General features: G+C 42.3%; 1 protein-coding gene across 3 annotated transcripts in view; it reads right to left on the reverse strand.

Moving 5' to 3' along the window:
• PRKN (parkin RBR E3 ubiquitin protein ligase) overlaps positions 1-26,769 on the reverse strand; it is a 1,220,657-nt gene that overhangs the window by 749,442 nt on the left and 444,446 nt on the right. For all 3 annotated transcript variants that reach the window (XM_075064091.1, XM_075064090.1, XM_075064093.1), the window contains exon 4: positions 11,786-11,904. In XM_075064091.1, coding sequence (XP_074920192.1) covers positions 11,786-11,904 — 119 coding nt within the window. The remainder of the gene's footprint in view (positions 1-11,785; positions 11,905-26,769) is intronic.

Here is a 26,769-nt window from a genome sequence, read left to right on the forward strand (position 1 = left end):
TTAGATTTTCAGAGCTGTCCAGTTCATAGGATGGACCAGGGCAACCACCCCAGGCCCTGTACTTTAGGGGGATGTGGGGTCCAGGGCGGCCTGGGGGGTTAGCGGGGGGCCTGGCACCAGCAGCAGCGAGTGAGCCAGCCCCAGCCTGCCCCGCTATGACTCTGCCCCACCTCTTCCACCCTGCCCCATTACACCCCTTCCCCCCAAGCCCCCACCCCACCTCCTTCCAGGAGCCAGCGAGGAGGGGCAGTCTGGGGCTGGGTTGCTCGCTGCTGCCGGCGCCAGGACGCCCACTAACCCCTCAGACCACCCTGCACACTGCCATCTCCCTGAAGCGTGGGGACCCCCAAAGCGTGGGGCCCTGGGCAGTTGCCCCAGTCCATCCGATGGATGGGACAGCTCTCCTTGGACCTCTTCTGAAAACCACCAAAAATTATAAAACCCGGTGCCCATGGAAGGGGACACAGGAAGGCTGAGAACAGCAATCCTAGAAAAGGCACAGATCTGGTGAGAACACATCTAAAATTATAGAAACATACATAGATGCTGAAACAGTCAATGAAAATTGTGAGGGAAATAAAAATCAGTGCTCACCACATCTTTAAATCTGCACCTCGCCTTTAATCACAGAACTAAAATATTTTAGTGTATTTATAAAAACTTGTCTGGCTACTTTCCAATATAGTCATTACATTAAGTTTAAATTTATGGCAAATATTACCCTTTTGGAAATTTTGAGTAAAGTCATCTCAAACACCTGGAATGAAGAACCTTTTGTCTTTTCAAATATATTGTTCTATTGAAACTCAACTGGGAAAGTAAATGCAGGAGTTATGCCACGTATTCTGGTTTTTTTGGGGATGGTAAAATGACTTGCCTATATTTTAACTCTTGTTGCATGAGTGTATTCCAGATAGGTGTATGTGCATCCAATACTACAGAGGCAGAGAATTTTCTTAATAAGTACCTAACAGGGTGGCGCATGCACCCTGGACATCCTCGTGGCCTCTTATGAGGTTAAGGGCAACTCCTCTCAATTTTTTCAAACTGGAAACTGATAGAAGCTTCGTGTGACTTGGCAAAACTGCCACATGGAAATAAGTGTCTCAGAAATTAAGAACATCAAAACACTCATCGTGATCTAAAGAAGGAATAATCAATGCTAGGAACACCATGTGAACTTTTATGTACTTGATGGACCTGTTGAGATATCAAAGATCCAGAATAAGTCTCAGATTCCCCCCAGGACTTGGGAATCAGAAAATGTCATGAATAATACCCCTTTCCCTGATGTTGAAGGGGAACATCTATCAACCCTAGACTGAGAAGAGTCTGACTTTCTTGAAGGAGCACTGACTGGTAAATTGGGTCCCTGAAAAGGGACGAGGCAGATAGGTGGCAAAAGGGGTTGACAGAAACTGTATAGAACATCACAGCCTCAATGCTTAGGACCCATTTGTCCATCATTATAGATTCCCAAGCAATGAGGAAATGGAACAATCTGTCCCCAGATAGTGAGGGGTGGGGGAAACTACAAAGATTGCTGATCGTATGGCTGGCCTCAAAGCAGAAGTCAAATGGGCTGCTTTTCCTCACAACTGAATGAAGACAAGATGCTTGTGTAATGATGGAGTTAGAGGACTTCATTCTTTGTGATTTATGTTTCCTTTTCCAAAAACCTGGTTGCCTGGAGGGGTAGAAAGGCTGCCTTAATACTGCTATTGACATTGATATTGTTGAGGTCTGTATTGATGCCTCTTTGGGTACTGTAGTATAAAGCCTCTTATCAGCAAACCATTCCTTAAAAGTCTTTGGAAGAATGTAATGACTCAGTTCTATCCGAAAAAGAAATACCAATAATTAGACAGAAGGTCATTGACAGTTTGTGGAATGTCTGTAGCTAAGCCCAAGTTCTGTAACCAGGAAACTCTCCTCATTGTTACTGCTGAGGCCATCACCCTAGAAGGATCAGCCGTATCAAGTATAGACTGGAGTGACATCTTGGCCACTATGTGATCTTCTCTCAGGAAAACCTTAAATTCCTCTTCTGTCAGTTTCTCAGTAAACTTGGACATTACATCCCAGCTAAAGTCATATTTAGCTAACAGTGCCTGCTGATACCCTATATACATCTGGGCAGAAAAGGATGGGAGATTGTCATAAACAGATAGCTAAGGGTTAATGTTTCTTCTACCTGTAAAGGGTTAACAAAGGGAACCAAACACCTGACCAGAGGACCAATCAGGAAACCGGATTTTTCAAAGCTCAGGGAGGGAATTTTTGGGTGTGTGTCTTTTTCTGTCTCTCTGTTTCTGTGCTCTCTCAGCTATGAGAGTGATTTCTATCTCCAGGCTTTTCTAATCTTCTGTTTCCAAGTGTAAGTACAAAAGGTAGAAGACAGTAGGTTTTTATATGTTTTTTTTTTGTATTTACATGTGTTGGTAGTTTGCTGGAATGTCTAAACTGTATATCTTTTTGAAATAAGGCTGTTTATTCATTTTTTTAAGCAATTGACCCCTTATATTGTCAACCTTGATACAGAGAAAATTTTATGTCTTTTCTTTCTTTTTTATATAAAGCTTTCTTTTTAAAACCTGTTTGAGTTTTTCTCTGGTTAAGGCTAAGGAACGAAGGGAGGGGGAAATCTCTTTGTGTTAGATTGACTAGGTTTGAATCTGCATAGCCTCTGGGTGAGGGGGAGAGACACTTAATCTCTCTGGGTTTGTGTTTCAAGGAATTGAAGCAGGGAAATCTCCTAGTGTACCCAGGGCGGGAAAATCTGGGGGAGGTAAAGAGGGGGAAGGGAAGTGGGTTATTTCCCTTTGTTGTGAGACTCAGGGCATCTGAGTCTTGGGGTCCCCCAGGGGAGGTTTGGGGAGACCAGAGGGCGCCAGAGACTGGAAATCTGGCTGGTGGCAGCGCTATCAGATCTAAGCTGGTAATTAAGCTTAGAGGAGTTATGCTAAGCACCCACATTTTGGATGCTAAGGTTCAGAATTGGGATTTATGCTTATGACAGAGATATGTTTTTTCACCAAATAAGTCTCTTGGGTTCTTTTTCTTTGTGAGTTGATTCAAATCTCCCTTAACACAATTTCCCACTGGTAACTGTCACTACTAAAGAGTTAATAGCAGAGAGGGAATAAATTTGAATCCTTGCATAATGACATGATAGCATTTGTCTATGTGCTTAGCTGTGGGGATCAAAGAGGCCAGCATATGCCATAAGGCCTTCACCCATTCCTGAAGAGATTCATTCCTAGTTTGAGCTGCAACCGTACCAGGGCAGAAGTCTGGAGAATGTATAGAAGCTTGTGAGCATTTCCTTGTAGAAGCTCAGCTTACAGGTCCGCAAACGTAGCCAGTCTTCTTAGGAGCTCCTGATGAGACTTAAAACCATTTGGATAGGGAGAAAAAGTGTCCAGGATCATTGAGCCATCAGGCAAGGAGAACACAAGGCTAATAGGAGCAGATGGATCCTCCTGTGGTAAAATTGGTTCCACAGGCAATGTGTTCTCCTACAGCACTGCCTGCTCTGAGGGATCAGAGGAGTCTCAGATCGATGGCAAACCCCTACCCTGGATACCAGATTATGTTCCAAGTCCTTTTCAAAGAACTGTTCTTCCACTTTGAGTGATCCCTGTCAGAGGAAACTGATTCCACACAACCCCCGCACCTGCCCTCTCCCCATGTGGAGAAACTTGAGTCCAGGAGTCTATCTGAGACTACTGCAGCCACACTTAACAGTCTTTGTACAGGAAGCAGGGCATTCTCCAGAGGGCCCCAGGGCTGGGACCAGCCTTGTGGCCTGCTCCATGAGGTGGGGTTTGAAGCACAGGTCTCTCTAAATCTGCATTCTGCTCTTGAATGAGAAGCAGATATTGCACCTCTCTTTAATGTGCCTCTCACTGAGGCTCAAAAGACAGCCCCTTAAAGGTCACTATTTGGGACAGACACCCCACACAATGGGCAGTGCTTAAGGCCTGGAGAGCACTGCATACCAACAGTGCCTAGCATGAAAACTAAAATGATAAAACACACTTTACAAAATAAAATATACTTAGTTAGCAGTTAGTAACTGTTACCTATTTACAAATAGATAGAAAGCTGAACTATCTAACTACGCAAAAGAAAACAAAAGTGAGGTAAACTGCACTAGGAGCTCCAACTCAGGCCATGGGCAAGGAGAAGGAATTGGGGGAGGGTCAGGGCTGCGCCACCCTTATAAAGCCTTGGGAGGGGACACAAGGACATACAGGGTCCAAGCACCACTCCAACAGGTATTGCTGCAGAAAGCTCTTCAGCTCTGGCACATATACACCTGAGAGGAATACACATGTGTAACCATGCAAAAAACCATCCTAGGCATAGATTAGAGTAGTGGGCACAAGCATTATAGAAAAGTCTAAAGCAGACAGATTAGACAAAATACACCATTTCACTCTCTCTCAGAGGGGATCTCAAATTGCAGAAAAATATGAATCCTTTGAAAGTTGTAATATTGAACCAATCTTAATACTGGCAGATGCTGCTGCTACGCAGTTTCCAGAGAGGTTCTGTACATGTCTAATGTAAAATATGCTAATAGAAAAACAAGCAGCTGCAGCCTGTTCATTTAGTGAAAATTAACAGCTTGTATATATTCCTTATATTATTTACCCCATAAATGCCAAAATAACGTAGTCCAGGTAGATTGCAAACAGTGAGATATAAGAGGTTTGTTGAGAGATCTGCCATGTTAGAGCTTTTTATTCTAAAGTCTTTACAGTAGGGTTGTTAGGAATTATGGAGAACTGAGTGGGGGGAAGAGACTCAGTCTTTTTTTTCAATTACCAAAATTAAGAGCAATGCTTAGTATCTTTTCAAATAAGAAAAGAGAGGTTGAGGGAATCTCAAATATGTGGAAGTTCAGATAGACTTTGGCAAAGTTAAGACTAAGCACATAAGAACTTCAAACCCTTAATGTTAGAATGGTTTCAAAATTTGACTCAGCTTAAATGTTACTGGGTTCAAGTTTGTAAGTAGAAACAAGAATGAGGAGAGTATCCAAAAATATTTTGTGGGGCAATGCCCCAGGAACCCCACTGGTAAAACGTCTACTATTTGCAGGACAGTTAGAGCCTCAGTTTTATTTCTGGCATCATGTTTATGCAGTGTCAGCAATATGATAATAGAATGTCTCCTTTGAAGCCACAATCTCAAGTAACTTATAAGAAGTGGATTGAGTTTTGGAAGATATCATGGTATAAAACGCCACTCAGAACCTTAGAGCCCAAAAGATGGAGTACCAGCATGAATTCCTCTAAGCTTAATTACCAGCTTATATCTGATAGGCTGGTTGATGCCAGCTCTGCCCACATATCTACACCAGCGACACCATCACAGGACCTAACCAGATCAGCCATACCATCACCAGTTCATTCACCTGCACGTCCACCAATGTAATATATGCCATCATATGCCAGCAATGCCCCTCTGCTATGTACATCGGCCAAACTGGTACGGAAAAGGATAAACGGACACAAATCAGATATTAGGAATGGCAATATACAAAACCTGTAGGAGAACACTTCAACCTCCCTGCCACACTATAGCAGGTGGCCATCCTGCAGCAAAAAAACTTCAGGACCAGACTTCAAAGAGAAACTCCCTGAGCTTCAGTTCATCTGCCAATTTGACACCATCAGCTCAGGATTAAACAGACTGTGAATGGCTTGCAACTACAAAACCAGTTTCTCCTCCCTTGGTTTTCACACCTCAACTGCTAGAACAGGGCCTCATCCTCCCTGATTGAACTAACCTCATTAACTCTAGCTTGCCTGCATATATATAGCTGCCCCTGGAAATTTCAACTACATGCATCTGATGAAGTGGGTATTCACCCATGAAAGCTCATGCTCCAAAACGTCTGTTAGTCTATAAGGTGCCACAGGATTCTTTGCTGCTTTTACAGATCCAGGCTAACATGGCTACCCCTCTGATACTTGATTTCCAAAGATGCCAAACAGCACACAGACTCCCTGAAATTTATTGGAGCCGTGGGTGCTCAGTTCTTCTGAAAAAAAAATGAAACCACTTTTATAGCAACCTCAGGTGACAGACTTCAGGCAGTATAAAAAAAGCTCTCACTCCCCAGTGTATAAGCAATAAAACTCCTCAAGCCTCAAACAAAAAGTCCTCTAAGTAATCCCCTTTTTGGAGATATATGTACGTATTCAACCAACATCCTTTCTTTTTCAAGATGCAACCCAAGTCCAATACAAGTGCTCAACATTTTGGGGGGTAAAAGCAGAAGTACACAGTTACCACCTAAATCTCCATTCATGCACAATATTCACTACTTAATTCTTCCTCCTTTTTATATATGGCTGCTGGTGTTAGCAGGCTACCGCCCTAACCTTCCTTCTGAGTGGTAGTAATCTCCTCAGATTCCACCTGCTACTTCCTGGTCTGTCTGGGAACCGACTTCTTAGCACTCTGGTAAACATTTAACAAATTCTTGATTGAAGATGTGAGGCTACAGACACTGGCACTCTGCTGACCAGACAAAGTCACTGTGGGCTAACCAAACCAGCAGATAAATCCAAAGAACTAGTAACAACACATAGTATATTTATTGGCAATTGATCAATCAATACAGAGTCACACGAGAGAGCTGTTTATAGGTAAACAGGCATCTGTCACATGCAACCCGAGCTGGATTTAGGGTCAGGCAACATAGGTGACCACCTGGGGTGCCGGCTTGGGGAGCGCCGGGCTCAGGGTGCTGTTTTTGTTGTTAGCGACAAAAGGAAAAACACAATGTTTGAAGTAAAATGTTTCAGGTATTCCATATGTGGATTCATTTTTCACTAACCTTTTAGAATGGCAAAATTGTAAAATCTCATGGAACCTTCCAGGCTTTCTGAGAACTATATTTTCCTTGACCCTCCTACAGTGTTGTTAGCCATGCCCCTGGGTGTATATAGCGGCCGGGGCATCACCAGTCAGTCAGTGAGATATAAGAACAAAGTGAGAGCCCAGCTGCGATACTGTGAATCTTGCTTTATTGTGTAATTGTAAGCGATCTTTTGAACTAAAGGACTAGGGTTAACATTCCAAGGCTGTCACCTACTGTAACATTATTTAATACTGGGGGTCCACCCAATGTTGGTGCACAGTTCAATTTCTTGATGTTAGTACATTAAAGTTATTCTTAAAATTAAGAATTTTCTATATGCTTAGAGGAAACTTTTTTTATTTGCTTATATATGGCATGAATAAATACAGATTTACAGATCCTAGCATGCAAATGTATTGTCTTATCTGACAAGGATAAATCATGCTTGCATCAAAGTCATGAAATGGGCTACAAATGCAATAAAAAGTGAGGTATTCAGAAGTTTTACAAATGGAGGGGGGAGGCACTGAAGATGCCCCTCGCCTGAGGTGCCATTGATCTAGGGCCAGCCCTGCATGAATCATAAGCCATAAGCAAGATTCTGAGACCTGCGCATTTCAGGTCAGGAGTCCTATCTGCCCATCTACAGACCCACAAAGGTCACACAACAAGCACTGATTGATAGCATATAGGCTGCAGTCACTCTGCTGGTCACCTTCTGTTTGCGCAATTCGTAGCCGGGCCTGACAGATTAACAAGACTAGCTATACAGCCTCTTAATTCCCTATCTGATTCCACACCCTCCAAAATTAACCAGGAGAACTGAGGTATGGTCCTCCACTCTCTCTGCGGTAACTCAGGGCCAGATCCATAAGAGTACTTAGATGCTTAACACACAGACATAGGTGCCCAAGGCCCATTTTTAGTTTCCACTAACAGTCACAAAACCCTTGCTTGGCTGCTGCCTAACCCTGTAGGCAGCAGCCAAGCCAAACCTAACTCACTCGGCACCTACATTTTTGCAGTAAAAGTTCCCTAGGTGCCTAAGTTTCTGCTTCTGAGCATGTACACTGCTGCCTCACTGGAGATGTCTAGACACATATCTCCCACCTAAGCCCAGAGTAATCCACAAAATGGGAGAATACAGGCTTTCATCCACCTGGGCCCAGTCTCATATATGCATTCAGGGATTTCCTACAGGGTCAGGTCCCATTCAAAACTGGGCATGGGGTAAATGAAGGCAGAGGTGCCCACTCTGCAGCCTGATGGTTAGGGCACCCACTTAGAGGGAGACCCAGAGTCCAGTCCTTCTGCTCCAATGACTAAATTATTTATACACCATGGAACAGCTTCAGTAGGAGAGATTCTCATATCAGACTATGCCATGGCCCAGTAGTTAGAGCACTCTGAGAAAGCTGGGAGACCCCTGCTCAAATCCGCTCCCTCTTGTTGCCTAAGAGGGGAATTGAACCCAGAAGGTGACAGATTACTTAGACAAAGGAAATGCGGTAGATCTAATTTACCTCGATTTCAGTAAGGCATTTGACATGGTTCCACATGGGGAACTGTTAGTTAAATCGGAAAAGACGGGGATGAATATGAAAGTTGTAAGGTGGATAAGGAACTGGTTAAAGGGGAGACTCCAGCGGGTCGTACTGAAGGGTGAACTGTCAGGCTGGAAGGAGGTTACTAGTGGAGTCCCTCAAGGATCGGTTTTGGGACCGATCTTATTTAACCTTTTTATTACTGACCTTGGCACAAAGAGCGGGAATGTGCTAATAAAGTTTGCGGATGACACAAAGCTGGGGGGTATTGCTAACACGGAGAAGGACCGGGATACTATTCAGGAAGATCTGGACCACCTTGTAAACTGGAGTAATAGTAATAGGATGAAATATAATAGTGAAAAGTGCAAGGTCATGCACTTAGGGATTAATAATAAGAATTTTAGATATACATTGGGGACGCATCAGTTGGAAGCAACAGAGGAGGAGAAGGACCTTGGGGTATTGGTTGATAGCAGGATGTCTATGAGCCGCCAATGCGATATGGCCGTTAAAAAAGCAAATGCGGTTTTAGGGTGCATCAGGCGAGGTATTTCCAGCAAGGATAAGGAGGTGTTAGTACCGTTATATAAGGCGCTGGTGAGACCCCACCTGGAATATTGTGTGCAGTTCTGGTGTCCCATGTTTAAGAAGGATGAATTCAAACTGGAACAGGTTCAGAGACGGGCTACTAGGATGATCCGAGGAATGGAAAATCTGCCTTATGAAAGGAGACTCAAAGAGCTTGGCTTGTTCAGCCTGGCCAAAAGAAGGCTCCGGGGGGATATGCTTGCTCTATATAAATATATCAGGGGGATTAACGTTAGGGAGGGAGAGGAATTATTTAAGTTTAGTACTAATGTAGGCACGAGGACGAATGGGTACAAACTGGATATTAGGAAGTTTAGACTTGAAATTAGACGAAGGTTTCTAACCATTAGGGGAGTGAAGTTCTGGAACAGCCTTCCGAGGGAAGTAGTGGGGGCAAAAGACTTATCTGGCTTTAAGACTAAGCTTGATAAGTATATGGAGGGGATGTTATGATGGGATAGTTTAATTTGGGCAATTGATCTTGGATTATCGGCAGATAAGTCTGCTCAATGGTCTGTGAGGGGATGTTGGATGGGATGGGAACTGAGTTACTGCAGAGAATTCTTTCTTGGGTGCTGGCTGGTGAGTCTTGCCCACATGCTCAGGGTTTAGCTGATCGCCATATTTGGGGTCGGGAAGGAATTTTCCTCCAGGGCGGATTGGCAGAGGCCCTGGAGGTTTTTCGCCTTCCTCTGCAGCGTGGGGCATGGGTCGCTTGCTGGTGGATTCTCTGCAGCTTGAGGTCTTCAAATCACAATTTTGAGGACTTCAATAACTCAGTCATGGGTTAGGGGTTGTTATAAAAGTGGATGGGTAGGGTTCTGTGGCCTGCCTTGTGCAGGAGGTCAGACTAGATGATCATATTGGTCCCTTCTGACCTACGAGTCTATGAGTCTATGAGTTTCCTATTTGCCAGGCAAGTGCTCTAAACACTGGACCAAAGTTATACATGGGTACACTACCTCCTCTGGCCTTTTTGGGTGGTATGAGGCAAGTGCCTAACTCATTCTCACAAAAAATGACTTAGGTGCCCAGATCCATAAAAGGTGTAAGTGAGTTCTCACTCCAGCCCTGGAAACCTGAGCTGGCAAGCCCTCCTGGTGACTGAATAACAGACACATTCCACCAACGTACCGTCACCAAATATCTTTATTATTATTTCTTCTCTTATGTTCCAGGTACAGCACAATATAGCAGCAGATCAAAGTGTCCTTCCTCCTGCTCTCTGGCTCAGCCTTTTATGCTGCTTGCTTTCTTCTCTGAGCAATCCAGCTGGTAAACTAATAATTGCATCAGAATCCCTACAGGTGCAAGTGATCCCCACTAACCCAACCAGACTAACTCCCTACTACTTTAACTACCCAGTGTCCTGAGTGTGGTATGTGACAAGCATGCAGGCTCCCCAAAGAAGTCTATTTGTAGCTGCTAATAGCACCTAAACCTCCTTACTCCAGTAGAGGGGTTCCAGTTGTGGATTGCTAGCAGAAGTAGGTGCTTCCCAGCAACCCCGACTTAAGCATCTATCTCCATGAGAATGGAGGGGCGTAGCACACTCCCCTCTCAATGGCATCTCCTACGGGCTCACTTAGGCAGGGGGCAACCTAACATGCCGGCTTTTGTGCATCCTTAAGCGCCTATCTCTTAGACTTAGAATTCTGTCAGGCATTTGACCTGGTACTGAATGACATTTTGATTAAAAAAAACTAGAATGACATAAAACTAACATGGCACACATTATGTGGATTAAAAACTGATAGGTTTCAAAATGTGATTGTAAACGAGGAATCATCAAGTGTGTGTGTTTTCAGTCCAATCCTGCAGGGATTGGCACTTGGTCCTATATCATTTAACCTTTTTATCAATGACTTGGAAGTAAACAAAGTCATCACTGATCAAGACTGCAGATGACAAAAATTGGGGTAATGGTAAAGAAGGATGTTGCTATATTGGAGAGGGTTCACCGAAGAGCCACAAGAATGATTAGACTATTGGAAAACATGCCTTAAAGTGACAGACTCAAACAACTCAAAGAGAAGGTTAAGGAGTGACTGGATTATAGTCTATAACAATCTACATGGGGAACAAATATTTAATAATGGGCTCTTCAGTCTAGCAGAGAAGGGTATAACACAATCCAATGGCTGGAAGTTGTAACTAAACAAATTCAGACTGGAAGTAAGGCAAACATTTTTAACTGTGAATGTAATTAGCCATTGGAACAATTTACCATAGGCTGTGGTGAATTCTCTACCACTTGCAATTTTAAAATCAAGATTGTATGTTCTTCTAAAAGATCCACTCGAGGAATTATTTTGGTGAAATTCTATAGCCTGTGTTATACAGGATGATTACAGTGGTCCCCTATGGAATTTTAGGAATCTCTCCCCATTCATTGTATAGGGATCCTAGGTGCCTAACTCAGGGTTTGTGAATCACAGTGTTGTTCCAGTGATATTCTAGGTGCCTAAAAGTCCCTTGTGGATCCAGTTCTCAGCACCTAATGCTCAGAGTCTTGTGGAACTTAGACGTAATATATCCACTGGACTTCCCACAGTGCATAAAATTAAGCACCTGCTCAAGTCTTTGCAAGATCAGAGTGCACGTTTGAAAGTTTTCCATTAATGAACTGAGCAAACAAATAAACAAAAAAAGTGGAAGGATAAATAAAATGTTTACAGATCTTTGAAGCTATAAACAGCAGTTAATATGTTTATATTATTTCTCAATCCATAATTTTTACCTCTTTAAAAACTTGAAATCTCTTGCTTACCCGTATCAGAGTCAGTGTCCCTTCTTTACATGTACTACAACGGACCCGCAGTTTTCCAGGCTTCACAGCTTGGCAGAAACTTTTGCAGAAAACATAAAAACTGTTGTAACTAGCTGCACCTGTTGGAAAGAAAACAAAGAAAACAATTTTGCACTGAAATCAGAACTAGACTGGAGTGTTTTAAAACAAACAAACAAACTGAAAATTAAATTAACAGAATCATAGATTTAAAAGGCCAGAGGAGTCATCTGGGATCATCTACTCTGTCCTCTTGCGTAACACGTCATAAGACTTCCATATATTAATTTCTGCCTCAAGTCCCATAGCTGTGGTTGAGCTAGAGCATATCTTCTTTAAATATAATTTTTAGCCTACTAAAAATCGTAAGTTATTTGCATTCTCCTTCCTAAAGCCACCCTTGTCTGGTCTTTGGGATAGTAGCAAGAGTGTTATTCCTGGTGCCTACCCTTAAAGACCAACCCCATAGTGGTATGGACAACCCCTGCAAGTAAGAAGAGGTGATCTCACAGGCTCTGGGGAGAGGATTGTGATCCAGAAAATGGAACAGGGTGAAGATATTTGTAGTCCTGCTTGTTGGACTTTTATTTAACCCAGTGGGGGAAGGGGAAGGGGAAGGCTTTTGACTTGGCCAGAAGGTGAAACTAAGGCCTTGACTACACTGGCGCTTTACAGCGCTGCAACTTTCTCGCTCAGGGATGTGAAAAAACACACCCCTGAGTGCAGCAAGTTACAGCGCTGCAAAGCACTAGTGTAAACAGTGCCCCAGTGCTGGGAGCATGGCTCCCAGCGCTGCAATCTAATCCCCACGGGGAGGTGGAGTACCTGCAGCGCTAGGAGAGCTCTCTCTCAGTGCTGGCACTGCAACCACACTTGCACTTCAAAGCACTGCCACTCGAGTGCTCCCGCGGCAGCGCTTTGGAGTTTCGAGTGTAGCCAAGCCCTAAGTGTAACCCCTTTGGGGTTTAGAGAGCATGGTCCCTTTACATCTTTTTCCTGGGGGGCGGGGAGTGAGGAAAAAAGGAGGGAAACTGTGGAGGGCAGCTCTGGAACTCAGAGGGAGAGAGAGGCAGCAGCCCACAGGCCCTTGCAAAGAAAGCAGCAGAGAACCTGCCTGAAGCCTGGGAAGGACAGGGCAGCTGATTGCGGACACCCCAGGACAGGAGCCAGGAGGAGCACTGTGCCAGAGAGGAATCGCCCGAGGAGGACAGGCCGGAACTGGACCCAGTATCATGGCTGCCCAGATCTGCGTGGGACTGTGAGTACTGGAGCTTGTGAGTCTGCATTGGGAACGAGGGAGGCTGCTAGATAGTTAAGTGGGGAGGTGGTCGCTCTGCGGGGCTTTGCAGAGATTGGCAGAAGAGGGCACTGGAGGGGTTTGTTGGGGAAAGTTCACTGGCACCGAAGACGATCAGGAGCACCCAAGACTCACCATTGCACTGGAACTTTGCTCAGGACTCCTGAACACTGTGTGCAGACAAATTGCTCGGTGTCAGCCTCTCCAGACTGTGCTCCCACTGGATCCGTGGGGCCTTAGCTTGGATGCAGCACTGTTTTACTGCTCCCTCTATATTTCCCCTTGTTGTTTTTCTCCTCTCATCCCTCTGTAAATAAATACCTCCCTTTGTTATATCCATTGTACTTTTCTTGTGGGTGTGTGTTCACTCTGGGGAGGGTTGGAACAGGTGCCCCTGGGGTGGAAAGGATTTCTGCTGATGCATTCCGGCATGTGCCTTCTCTTGGCCAGAGCTGCCTGCAGAGCAGACTCCATTTTGGCCACCAGGACACTAAAGTTACATAAGTAACCAGTCAGAGGGAGACCACTGACAGCGAAAGGAAAACTGAGTCTGAGGTTACTGATTCAGGGGTTCACAAAGACACTGTCTTCTATTTTTAAAAGCTATAGCACCCAAGCTGTCATTGATGGCACCTCTGCTACCCGAAATGCCCTCTAAGCTGGCTGCCTGCAGCTAAGCAATGTGTGATCCTCAGCCCCTAGGAAGGGTCGCTCAACAGCATTAATGGCAGCATGGTCTAAACATAGGCACAAAGCTGAGAATAAGGAACTACTGCATTTGACTCCTGATTCTGACGCAGCACTTAACCATTCTCCCTTTGTTTCTCTGTCTGCAAAGAGGAGCTGGGTACTGCTTACCTACCTCATATGGGGGTGGAAAATGATTAACTAGAAGAGTTTCAAAGGTACAAAGGGAAGTTAGATATCCAAATCCCATCGACTTTCAGTGAAAACTGAATGCCTGATTCCCCCTGGGCCTTTGAAAATCTCCCCCCTTAATAGTTAGTAATATGTTAATTAATGTATAAATGTTAAAGCTTTGTAGGAGTGTCCCCAATGGTTGAAATCTCCAGAAACATTTACTTCCCAGTTTTTAATTGTTTGTTTGTCAACCCGTGGAACCATTTGCCAGAGAATGTTCTGAAGGCCAAGACTATAACAGGGTTCAAAAAAGAACTAGATAAGTTCATGGAAGATAGGTCCATCAATGACTGTTAGCCAGGATGGGCAGAGACGGTGTCCCTAGTTTCTGTTTGCCAGAAGAGCGGAATGGGCAACAGGGGATGGATCACTTGATGATTATCTGTTCTGTTCATTCCCTCTAGGTCATCTGGCATTGGCCACTGTCAGCAGACACGATACTGGGCTAGATGGACCTTTGGTCTGATCTAGTATGGCCTTACGGTCTTATGATTTTAATTTTACTCACAATAACACATTGAAAACACATTGAAAACATGCTTAAAGTGCCAGGCTACCAAACACGAACTTTTCCATTACCTTAGTGAAGAGGAAATCTTTCAGCATGAGTCACACAATGACATAAAAACTGAAAGATGACAAGTCATGGGTGATTCATCTATTGGATTAATTCATAATATGATAATGGTAAATTTTTGAGAATTAACTTCTTGCCATCAGTCTGATGACCTTCATGCTATTTATTTACCTGCAACTTACAGACTGAATCTTATTTACTAGTACCAGTAGGGTGGAGCAGCCGGAAGAGGAAAGAATTATCTGCTTTGCTTGCTAGCCAAATTAATTCACAAGTATCTATGCTCGTCTCCATTTTTTCTTTCAGTAACATGACATTTGAATAGCTTTGGAACATACACTGAGCTACCTCAGAAAATATTAGGTATAATAATTTAAAATAAACCATATTTACTACATTTTTGCTTGCTCTTCAGAATAATAAAGAGAATGTGTACAGTTATATGTTATTTGAAACCAATTTCACGTTATTGATATTCATGAATTCCCTAAATGCCCTGGTGCAACTAGTTCCCAAACCTTAATTACTCACAGGGCTGTACAAGAAAAAAAGTAAAATCTTCCAAAAGAAAAAGAAATGACTCCAGAGAACACTTACATTATTGAAAGAAGGCATTTTCCAGTGAGCACTTAATAATATTAAAAACCCCCATCTCTGATCAGTGTCCAAACCTGCAGGAACACAAAATGCTCTTCCAGAGGGCAACAGTAATGTCCTTAATATCCTCTTCATTTATATTACCCCCTAAGACTTTTTATTATGCTTCTCTGAGGGAAAATAAATGACTACAGAAGGACACAACAGATAACAGGATTTTCAACGGAATTTAGACTTTGTGAAAGTTGCTCGATATAGTTCTGTAAATTAAATGAAGTCCTCTCCTTATCCTTTCAGCAGGTACAGCACAAGCAGCAACAGTGCATGTCTCTCCACAGTGCTTATCAATGTGCTGTAACTTGCAGGCACTTCTAACCTGGGATGAATTTGAGCTAGGACCAAAGAAATAAAACACTGTGTATTGAAAAAGATTAAAGGCGTTCTGCAAACTGGTCAGTCTTTCCTTTTTGCATCTCCTTAATATGGGATCATCAAGATCGTCAACAAAACAAAAATACAGCACAAATATTTCATGTATCAAGTAGTCACAAACTGCAGTTTGCTGCTTTAGGAGGTCGTCAAGATAATCATGGTCATTAGAGTTGGCTTCCTTTGGCTCCTCACTCTCAGGTGCACAAAGTATAACTTCAGCACAGAGGAAGACTGAGCCCCAGATCTATTTTTGCATCTCCATGTCTCACCTTTTGGCTCTGCTAACAATGCCACTTTGACCCAGTTAATTTGTTTTTCCTGTAAATGACGTCACACCTTCTTCCACATCAGCCATGCTGCTTAGAATGCTCATCCTGAGTGGATCCACAAGGCCATTACCCACTCTCCTTATTCAAATCCATTCTCAAGAGTCATAGCATAAATAGGTCTCATGTGAAATTAACTAAGTCATCAAACACCACACATAATGCTGTACACTAGCCCTCATGGAGGAAAGTAATCTTGTAGTGTCATTGATTCTACTCCCGACTCCATTCCCGCACTCCCAACTGTCTTGTGTCCTGTTTGTTATATCATGTTCAATTTACCTTATAAACTACATGGGGCAGGGATCATATCTTCCATCTGCTCTGTATGCTAGGCACCTCCCAGTTAGACAGAGAGATGTATTATTGATAGTAAACTGCAAAATATTCATAGTGTAACTCGCCATAAATAATCATGACTTACTGTCACAATAAGAACAGAGGGGAATCTTAAAGACCTGGTTTGAGGATTATTGCAGATTTACTATAGGTTAAACCTTGCACAGAGTGCAATGTCTCAACCTGATTTTTACTTCCACTCAGTACAACCAATTTTCTCATTTACGAATAATAAACTTAATTTGAGGGAGGGGATTAACACACAAGAAACATTTAGAACATATCTAGCTGGAGTGGTTACGCAAAAGATCCGTGCAGAGATGCGGAATAACATTTGGATTGTCTTTCCTATAGCAAGGCTGCTGGAGACTGAGACCATTACGGGGAGATGCTCTGATCTTAGGTAAGAGAGTTAAATGGAGACTTTCAGCAACCCAACAACTATTTTAGGCAAATGGATTGATTCCAATCCCACATTCTGGTAGTCAATTTATTAGGCTTGTGCAGTGAGCAACATCACCAGGCATGGGGTCAAGAGGAGTCAGAATTAAAAAGATATAGATGCCTAAAATGAGCATACTGTACATCAAACTACAACAGTTTAGCATTAACCATACTATTCTAGGAAGTGCTAGCATGAATCTTAGCAAACATCTTTGACTCAGAATATATTCCAATAGTTCTCCTTTTCAAGAGGAGAAAGGGGGAAAACAAGAAAGGAATCTGATTTATGCACAACACCAGCTCTGAAGTGGCATTATTAATACAAAATTGTAATTATGGCACTGAGCCAGCAATCACTAAAATTGCTGCAGCATCAAGCTTACAACCTCATCTTCCCTCATTCAATCATGCTCTATAGGTTTTTATGACGTTTTCCATTAATATTTTATAATACTGGCACTCAGCTAGACTGTGCAGATACAGCAATTACCAATTAAAAAACTGAAGTCCCATTTTAAGTGTTAGTTCTGATACTGAAGATGTGCATAACACACAAAAATAAAAAAATTAAAGTTAACCACTAGTTCATTTCATGGTTTTATAGAACTGTAAATTTTTTAAAGAGAAAACTAGTTGTATTTGAGTTTGCAATTCTTGTTTTCAGAGAATGTGCAGTTACAGAAGTTCTTGGTCTATGCTCCATATACATGACTGGTAGGAGTTCCACTGTTATGTCTTTTTGGCTATCACCAATTAGGAAGATGATATGAGTCTGCTCTACAACAGGTGAAATTCCATCATGACTTTTGAAAGGCATTTACTATGAGACCACAGTACCACATTACCTTATCCTTAAAGAAGAACAGTGCAACTTTTAATAGTCACCAGTGCTTGATGCTCATACATTCTACAAGCTTAAGTCACTGTCATTAGGAAAATGACCTTAGAAATGTGATCTCTCAGTGGTTCAAAAGGAGCTTTCATCATGTTACTCAGAACCACACGAATTTCCCCAAACACAGGAGACTTCTTAATGAGGCCCCCCAAAATGACTATGGGATGCAGAAAAACTAGTCTACTTTCATTCACGAAACACTGCATGGCAGCCAAAAGAATCCTTTCCCATATGTGTTGGTATGTTCATCTCACAACCTGCTTCAGTGATGCTAGGATGACTACCCTTTCAGAAGCCACACTGACAGGGAAAAGGAACCCTGACTAGATGTAAAGAGATCCCTTATTTCCTTATGATCTGATGTGGTAAGATAGAATCATAGGGTTGGAAGGGACCTCAGAAGGTCATCTAGTCCAAACCCCTGCTTGAAGCTGGACCAATCCCCAGACAGATTTTTACCCCAGTTCCCTAAATGGCCCCCTCAAGGATTGATCTCACAACCCTGGGTTTAGCAGGCCAATGCTCAAACCACTGAGCTATCCCTCCCCCCAGAGCACCAATTCCATCAGGACTGGAAACCATGTTTGCCTTAGCCAATGGGAGGCCATAAAGTTTATGAAATGCCTCTCTACTTGGCTTAATCAGTGCCTTTGCTAGCATAGTGAATGGGGGAGTAGCCATCCATGAAATTCTATCCTTCCTACTGCCCCAAAGAGAATGAAAGTGTCCATCACCAGTGCAATCTTTATCAGGTGCCTTCAACAGAACACAAGGGTCCTGGTGTTCAGTGGAGTGACAGACAATATGGGATGCTCCCCACACAAGAAAGATCTATCATCCTCTGATCTGGTCACCACTTCTCAATTCTATAACCACATAGCCTGCTCTGATAACATTTCCCTTTCCTGCCAGGCAAAAGGCATCTGGGAATGTCTTGCGAGACATTGCCTAGTCTTGCTGCTGCAGGATTAGGAATCAAGATCCTTTATATCCTTTGTTTATGTAAAACTGGTGGCCTGATTCTTCTTTTAAATCAGGACCACTTTATGAGATATGAGGGCTCTCAAAGTCCACTTCCAACCAGGCCACCTTAGTCCCCAGAATATGTATGTAGCAGGATAACTTTTGGAGACACCAAAAATCTTGATAATGAAGCCCCTCTGCAAGTGCTTCCCCACTCCAGGCAGAATGCATCCATGATTGTACCATTTTGGCTCAGAGGAATATGGAAATGCTCTTCTAACTGCATATTGGTTTTGGACCATTACCAAGCTGGAGCATCGCAGAAGTTGCCTATCACCCAGATACAGTACAAAAATCTCTTTATGGCTTGTGATAATTGATGATGTCACCTTTGGGTGGGACTTGCTAAGGGCATGACCAGGCCACCATAAATACTCTGGTGGTCACCAGGCCAATCAAAACATCCTCTTGGCTAGTTTCACAATATTTTAGATCCTATCATGAGTTAGGAAGGCTTTGAAGTGAAGCATGTCCAATAGGGAATCTCTGTACTCCAATTCACTCTGAGGAGCAAGCTAGTGACTAAAGCCCTTCACTGGTAACATGGAGAAATGGTGGGATTCCTTCAAGTGTGCTGTTCTTGGTCAGCCAGTCACACAAGTAGGAAAAAACATGCACTGCTTCTATTCTTTGTAGAATGGCTAAAAATGTCACAAAACACATATGGTACTGACACAAGCTTAAACAACAACACTGGTACGGTTCTGCTGTCAGAAACCCGAGATGCATCTAGTGGCTGAGCAAGTATGTCTAACCGTATATAGGCATCTGTAAAGTCCAGAATACATAGCTAGGAACAGTAAAACAATGCAAGAGGCAAAAGAAGCAGGATTTGTAGCAAGGATAACTGAGTCCATCCAAACTAAGGTGCTAAGAGGTAGCAAGTCTAAAAGGGTCCCTGAAGCATAGAGCAGAGAATTAAACTAGTTTTTAGCATTTTTTAAATTCAAACTATGAACAAGAATTTTAGCAAAAAGAGCGGTAAATCATAGAGAAACCAATTAAGTGTCCCAAGAGCTGTTGGGGATATTATGAGTTTCCAGTGTTCCCAGCAGAGGCAGGCACACTAATGCTGGTGGCTTAAAGACTTAACTTTGGACATGGGATAAGCCTTGCCCTTGAATGTGGGCCTGTGGCAGTTCCAACTTATAGACAATAAAAAGATAGTTTCAACTGTTTTATTTTCTTCATATTCTTTTGAGCATTAGAGAATACAGCATGAAAGAAAGATTAGGATATCTTATATTGTCTTATAATTAACAACGTCGTCACAACTCTGTTTTCATACTCGTAATCAAAAACTGTTCTGATTTCCTCAGTTAGAGGAAATAGTTAAAAATCAGTCATCACTGCGGTTAACAATCCAATTTGAGAATTTATCTTCCCTATATTTTCAGCAACGGATGATAGGTCAAGAATTATTACATTAATAAACATAACTGTTCCCCAGTATAGACTACAAAAGCCCACTGCAATGCACAGAGGGGGAGGTACAATCTTTAATATCCCCTTAAATAAATGAGACATGATTTGTAATTAGAACCACAGTGAATACTTACATATGCAACATGGTGTCATGGTGCTGATAAAGACAAAAAATTGGCAATCTTCATTTCAATGAAGCTTTCAATTGCCTGGAAAAGCTTGATGTAGTCTTTTGTGATTATATTAGATGCGTAGGTGTGAGGAGAAAAGAATGGAACTGAAGCAAGAGGGGATATGAGGTGGCACAGAAGCCTCCGAGTTACACGAATCTGAACTCACTAACAAGTGTCCAAAATGTCTGTTAGTCTAGAAGGTGCCACAGGATTCTTTGCTGCTTTTACAGATCCAGACTAACATAGCTACCCCTCTGATACTAACAAGTGGGCTCCCTCCTGTATGTTCCTTTTTCTGTCACAGCGGCAATATAGTTAATATAAGCAACTACCTTGGAAAGAATACTAATAATAGTGCAAGTTTGAATATCTCCGTATAACTTCACAATTACCTTATACCCTTACTGAAAGTCATAGACTTTACTTCACAGTACTCTGAAATCAATGGGAGGCTTTTCATTGATGTCAGTAAGCATTTGGCCCCATATATTGAAAGATGACTGTTAGTACCTTGAATTATATGGATGACAGTTGTAAGCTATTTGCAGTGGTTACCATTAAAATATTTCCAAGTCGCTCTGGAAGTAATCAACCTCATCCTGTTCCTTTCTAGTGATATTCTCCATGCCAGATTTTTCCTGGTCAAAGCTCAGAACTGGCCATGAAGAAACAGTAAGAAATGGCTGAACTAGCCACATTGCAAGTATTATAGGGATAGAGTTACACTCCTTTGCTATTTGGCTTCAGAGAAGTATCCAGAAAATGTATCCAAAAGTTGAATATCGGAATTTTGGCCAGAATCCTTTTAATACCAGTTGGAGGTGGGATTTCTCCCATTTGAAATTAACAAATGGTCCCAGATAGGGATGCTTTTTTTCACCTTCACAGCCAGATCATTCATTACATTTACCTCTCTATTACTTCTGATAACTTTTATACAATCTGAGTATAACAGGGTCTCCCCAAGCCCAGCATCAGACCTTTCCTCAACCTCATTTTCCCCACTCTCAAGGAGGGGGGCAATTCACACACCAACGAAGGGGGATCAATTCATCAGCCATGTCAATGAAGCTCCCATCATACTGTCAATATTTCACTCCCTTTTCTGATGAATGTTTTCATTGTTCAAACACAAATACACTTCAACATCCATATAGACAGGTAAACGAGGTTTTTCCACCTACCAACACCCCAGACGAGGCCTCTGCCACTGCCTACACAGCTGGGTATCCCCAGTCAGATTTTTAATCTAGACAGGTATACCAAGCCCCTTTCCATATTCTTTCCCTAACCCCAGGTCTTCTACAGGAACCTTTCTAGATCTCTGACAAACGATTGAGCTGCTTGTTGGTCTTCTAAGCTCACCATCTGCAAGGCAGCTGATTAGTCACAGGTGGAGCTAAAATCAACTCCCTTAAAGGGCCATCCCATCCTGTGACAGTAAATTTTAAACATATTTGCATAAAAAAGATGTGCCGACTTTGTGCATCCCCTGTGCAGCCACTACTGGTTTAACCCTCACAAGTAGGTAGTTAGAACCTAAGACCCTGATCCTAAAATTCTTGGCTTACTGTAGGGGTGATGGGCAGAAGGGTTTTAATATACACCTAAATCAAAAGCACAAGTATTTTCTTAGAAACTTTCCTATAATTCAGGGGTCGGCAACCTTTCAGAAGTGGTGTGCTGAGTCTTCATTTATTCACTCTAATTTAAGGTTTCGCATGCCAGTAATACATTTTAAAGTTTTTAGAAGGTCTCTTTCTATAAGTCTATAATATATAACTAAACTATTGTTGTATGTAAAGTAAATAAGGATTTTAAAATATTTAAGGAGCTTCATTCAAATTTAAATTAAAATGCAGATCTCCCTGGATGGTGGCCAGGATCAAGGCAGTGTGAGTGCCACTGAAAATCAGCTCGCGTGCCACCTTCATCACATGTGCCATAGGTTGCCTACCCCTGCTATAATTCATGTAATAGCCTTCTTTAGCAGCCAGACTTTTGATAAAAGCAGGTTTAAAACCAATACGCTAGTCCTTTGATAAAAGCTGGACTAAACTCAGTAGATTTGTGGAAATGTAACATTTACTTTCATAAAAATGGTTTTGGAAGCTCCTGTTGTTTTGCTTAATAAAAATAATAAAAAGTGACAAGCTATCTGTTTTTTTTCCCTTTCCTCTTCAGTTTCCCTGACTGTTCAGTGCTGGCTTTATTTCATTTCTAAAATTGAATGGCATACTGCACAATCTTGCCAGATAGAACTCTGTGTAGCTGCTGTGCTTTGGTCTTCCCAGTGAGGATTTGTATCTAGAATGGGAGGAAAAAAAACACATACACTCAAGGTGTACAAATTTAAAACTAAAAAATACAGTGCGAGATGAAAATCTATTTTCCCTGCTGTACAGGGAAGGTCATTTTAAGGTAGGAGCAAGCAAAGCCATGTACTGCAAGAACAAATTTGTAATGTACAGTCTCACTAAAAATGTTCGGTGGTGTCTTGATTGAGTTCATTTAATTATAGAACCTTCACCAGCCAAAAATACTAATGCAGACATGAATGCAAGAGGCTGCTTATTTATGTTCTTTGCCTGGAATTCTCTCCTCATCCCAGTGAAACACCAGCTCTTTTTTCCAATTCCTCTTCAAAGCTGACTTTCTCATACACTGTTCATCAACAAAAATACTGTCACTGGCCTCTCCCTTTACTATTTCATACACAAATGCAGAGAGAAAGATGCTCTAAACAGAATCCTCCTCTGTATATTCCATTGGGTTTTGTATTGTCTTTCTACTTAAACTGTAAATTGAGTATCTTCCTAAGGAGATTAAGAGAATCATCTTTTTTTCCTGTCCTAGTCAGCATTAACCATACCGTTTGTGCTTCACATATAATACAGGTCAATTATTCTGATGTGCATGTCTGGTTATTCAGGAAACATTAGTCATAATGGCTATCAGCCAGATCCTGAAGTCCCTTCTTGGTCAAACTACCACTTAAATGCATATGATTTATTGAGTAAAATCTAAGTAAGGTCTTTAGGACCTGACCTACTATTTTTATTTGAACTTCCTCTCATAGGTTATATTACTAATCCATTTCCACTTGAACCTGCTTTATATGTGGGGGACACAGCTGTGTGAAATTCTTGCAACAATCTGAAATCCACATAAAAGTAATCTGGCTTCAAGTTTCATTACACCCACTTTCAGACCAACTTCATGGGAAGTTTCTAAGGTTCACAGACACCTAGGGCCATTTCAGAGATAGTCAAAATCATGCAAATATACTCTGAAGTAAAATGAGTTTTGCTTTCACATGTGGGTTAATTCAACACAAAACTCAAGGCAAAGAATGTATGGTGCAAATTCTGCGTCCTCCTCTGCCGCCCCCATACTAGACTCCACATCCCCCTATTCCCTCACACTTTCCTGTCTAGTTTCCAGAGCCAGCTCCAGGCACCAGTGCAGCAAGCATGTGCCAGGGGTGGCAAGCCATGCGGGGCGGCCTGCCGGTCGCTGTGAGGGTGGCAGGCTGGTGGCTTTTGGTGGTGCACTTGCGGGAGGCACGCCTGCGGGAGGCTTTGGCAGCAATTCAGTGGCGGGGACACTGATGGTGTGGCACTGGCGGACCTCCCGCAGGCATGCCGCCAAATTCACGTGACCAGCGGACCTCCCGCAGGCATGCCTCCAAAAGCCGCCTGCCTGCCAGCCATGTTTGGGGCAGCAAAAAACATAGAGCCACCCTTACTAGTTTCCAAGCCACGTAGCCCAGTAGTGGCCATCTCCCCTCTGGGCATTGTGGTTCAGTCCCACGGAGAACAATAAAAGATGGTAGCAATTGTTTGGAAAGGCAAAAATTCATTATGGAACTTTGAAACACTTAAAAAAAAAAGAAAGAAAAAAATCAGAGTGCTCATGAAAATAACATGAGTTGACAACTCTGCAAATGATACACAGGACCCAACTAGCAAAATCTGGAACTTCAGCAAGAGGCATCCAGGTGCCCTGAAGCCTGCACCGCACAGCACATACTGTCATGACTGAGATGTGGGCTGTCAGACCTAGTGGTCAGAGCAGGAGTCAGTCCAAGTCAGATAACAGGAGGTCAGCGTCCAAAACAGGCCAGTGGCCAGACTAAGAATCAGGCATCAGAAGGCAGGCAGGGTCAGGTGACCGAGAGGTCAGAGTCCAAGACAGGCCAGAAAGCACCCCAAGAGTCAGGTGCCAGGAGGCAGGCAGGGTCAGGTTATAGACATCAATCTAATACCAAATTCAAGGACAAACTATTGTCAGAAACTGATTCTAGGGCTTATCACAAGCAGGTACCAGCCAATCCATGGGCTGTGAGGGACCACCACTCAGATCTTGGTGGGTGGTATCTCCTGCACAGCCCAGACTCACAGGGTCCAGAAGGCTAAGTTCAAGTCTTCTGTGACAATGCGGTGGTATCAGTAGCACAACACCTCTATGGTCCCAGGTTCTACCTCTCCAGGTTCTAATGTGTCCACAAGGTCAATGCTGCATCCCACAATAAATGTACTTATCTACTCCGTCAGCGGTCTTCCATGTGAAAGTCAAATGGTATCTGCTTCTTAAAGTAACATTGTACAATACATGATTTTCAGAGCCATCTTTTCAAAACTAATCTGCATTTGAATGCACAGAATGAGCATCGGTGCTTGCAAATGGAAACTTGCATTTACCCATTTTACACATACAAATATATGTTAGTTCACATAAGTGCAGGTTGGGTGATCTCCCAAAGAATGCACATACAATTTATGGAGCCAGTTTTTGAACAGATGGATCTGAACTTTCAAGTTTTACTTTGTAACTAATATGAATCTCTATTTCATCCTGACAGACCCAGAGTTAGTGTCCAAACTCACCTACTCCTTAGCCTTTGGCTTTATTGGTAACTCAGAAAATAACAACATAAGCTTCAATGTAAGCTTCCTCTGTTCTTAGAGGTTCCCTCCGTGACCCCTTTTAGCCCCCCAGATTCTTGAAAAGCAATACAGCAGCCTCACTCCATTAATATCCTGTTGGTGCTAACTGGACTTGACTAACAGCATGACTACAGTAATTACCCTATATCTTATTACCTGTTTTTGGCAACTGTGAGCCGTACCTTGGGTGACTCAACAGAAGGGCCCTGGTGGTCCTATTGATACCTTAGAGTCTGTCACATAATAGTTTTTCTTTTAAAATATTTAATTTCTTGTACATACAACATAAATTTTGGGGTGTGTGTGACACAGAGAAAGAAGAAGAACTATCCAACCTAATTCTTGAAAGTTCACTGGTAAATCATTTTGCCCAGCTAATTTGTGTATTTGGATGTATACTTATGTGTGGGTAAAAATAAGTGACACAGAGCTGATACTACAGTAACACTGCTGGTCTACTGTTCTTCCTGTGATTCTGCATAGTCATAAGTCCATTCGTCATACCAAATCCTGCCCTCAGGTTCACCCCTCCCTTGTGCTGCTATAGAAGGAACTCCAGTAGAACACTGGTCCATGCTGTGGAATACTCCTGCACCAAGCCCTATCCCTGCAGAATATGTTAAAGTCTTGTGTACTTACCCTATTGCACAGTCAGAGTTTGCCCACAGGTCTTTACGAAACAAAATGATCTTCAGTTCCCCCCCAACCTCTCAAATTTTTTTCAAATATTTTCTGTTTCCTTCTGCAAATATCCTAAGATATTGTGGATTGCTAGCGGATACATTAGTGAATAATGAAAACAAGCATATGCAGAATTTTTCTCAGTGGAAAACCTTGCTGGAAAATAAAAGCTTCATTGAATTCTCTTGTCTGTTTTGAAGTTTTATGTTGCTGTCTTAAACTTTGCAAAGCGATTATGCTGCGCACTTACATCCTCATTTTCTGAAAAACATTTCACCCAAGATAATTTTTTTAAATATTAACTGTCTTTTTGTCAATTACATAGTGATCATACTGTACATTCTAAATTGCATGTTGTTTAAGAAGTGCTCTTTCATTTCCTGTGTTTCTGTTAATGCTTTTCAACTTTTTTATTTGTTCAGATCTGATGGGCTCATCAGCATTTGAGAGTGGACACAGAGTGTCTAGTTTTGTTTTTTTGTTTCTTTGTTTTACTTCTCTAAAACTTTATTATAAGCAAATGCTCTTTGATGCCTCTTTTAATATTCATTTAGATCCCAACTCCTGGTGGAAGGAAATATTCACGTTTAGAACAAAATAATTAATACCCTTCTGGAGCTGTGACCAATGGTGAGTACAGTGAAACAAAAAAAGTCTTTTCAAAACAAGTTTTTATTTTATCTGAACAGTAAAAACACGGCATAAAAAGAGAAAAGAGTTTTTAACAAAATAAGAGATCTATACACAGATCTGTTTTACCTAAGGTTTAGGTAGAAATATCTTACTCCCAACACCCCAATCTCTGATGACTGGGGGATTCAGTCTGCTCCTTGGCAGTCTGTGTCACCCTCTCCTGTCCTTCAAGGTCAGTCTTTTTCTTCATCCAA

The sequence above is a fragment of the Chelonoidis abingdonii genome, chromosome 3 (genome assembly GCF_003597395.2).
Source record: "Chelonoidis abingdonii isolate Lonesome George chromosome 3, CheloAbing_2.0, whole genome shotgun sequence".
Taxonomy (NCBI): Eukaryota; Metazoa; Chordata; order Testudines; family Testudinidae; genus Chelonoidis; species Chelonoidis abingdonii.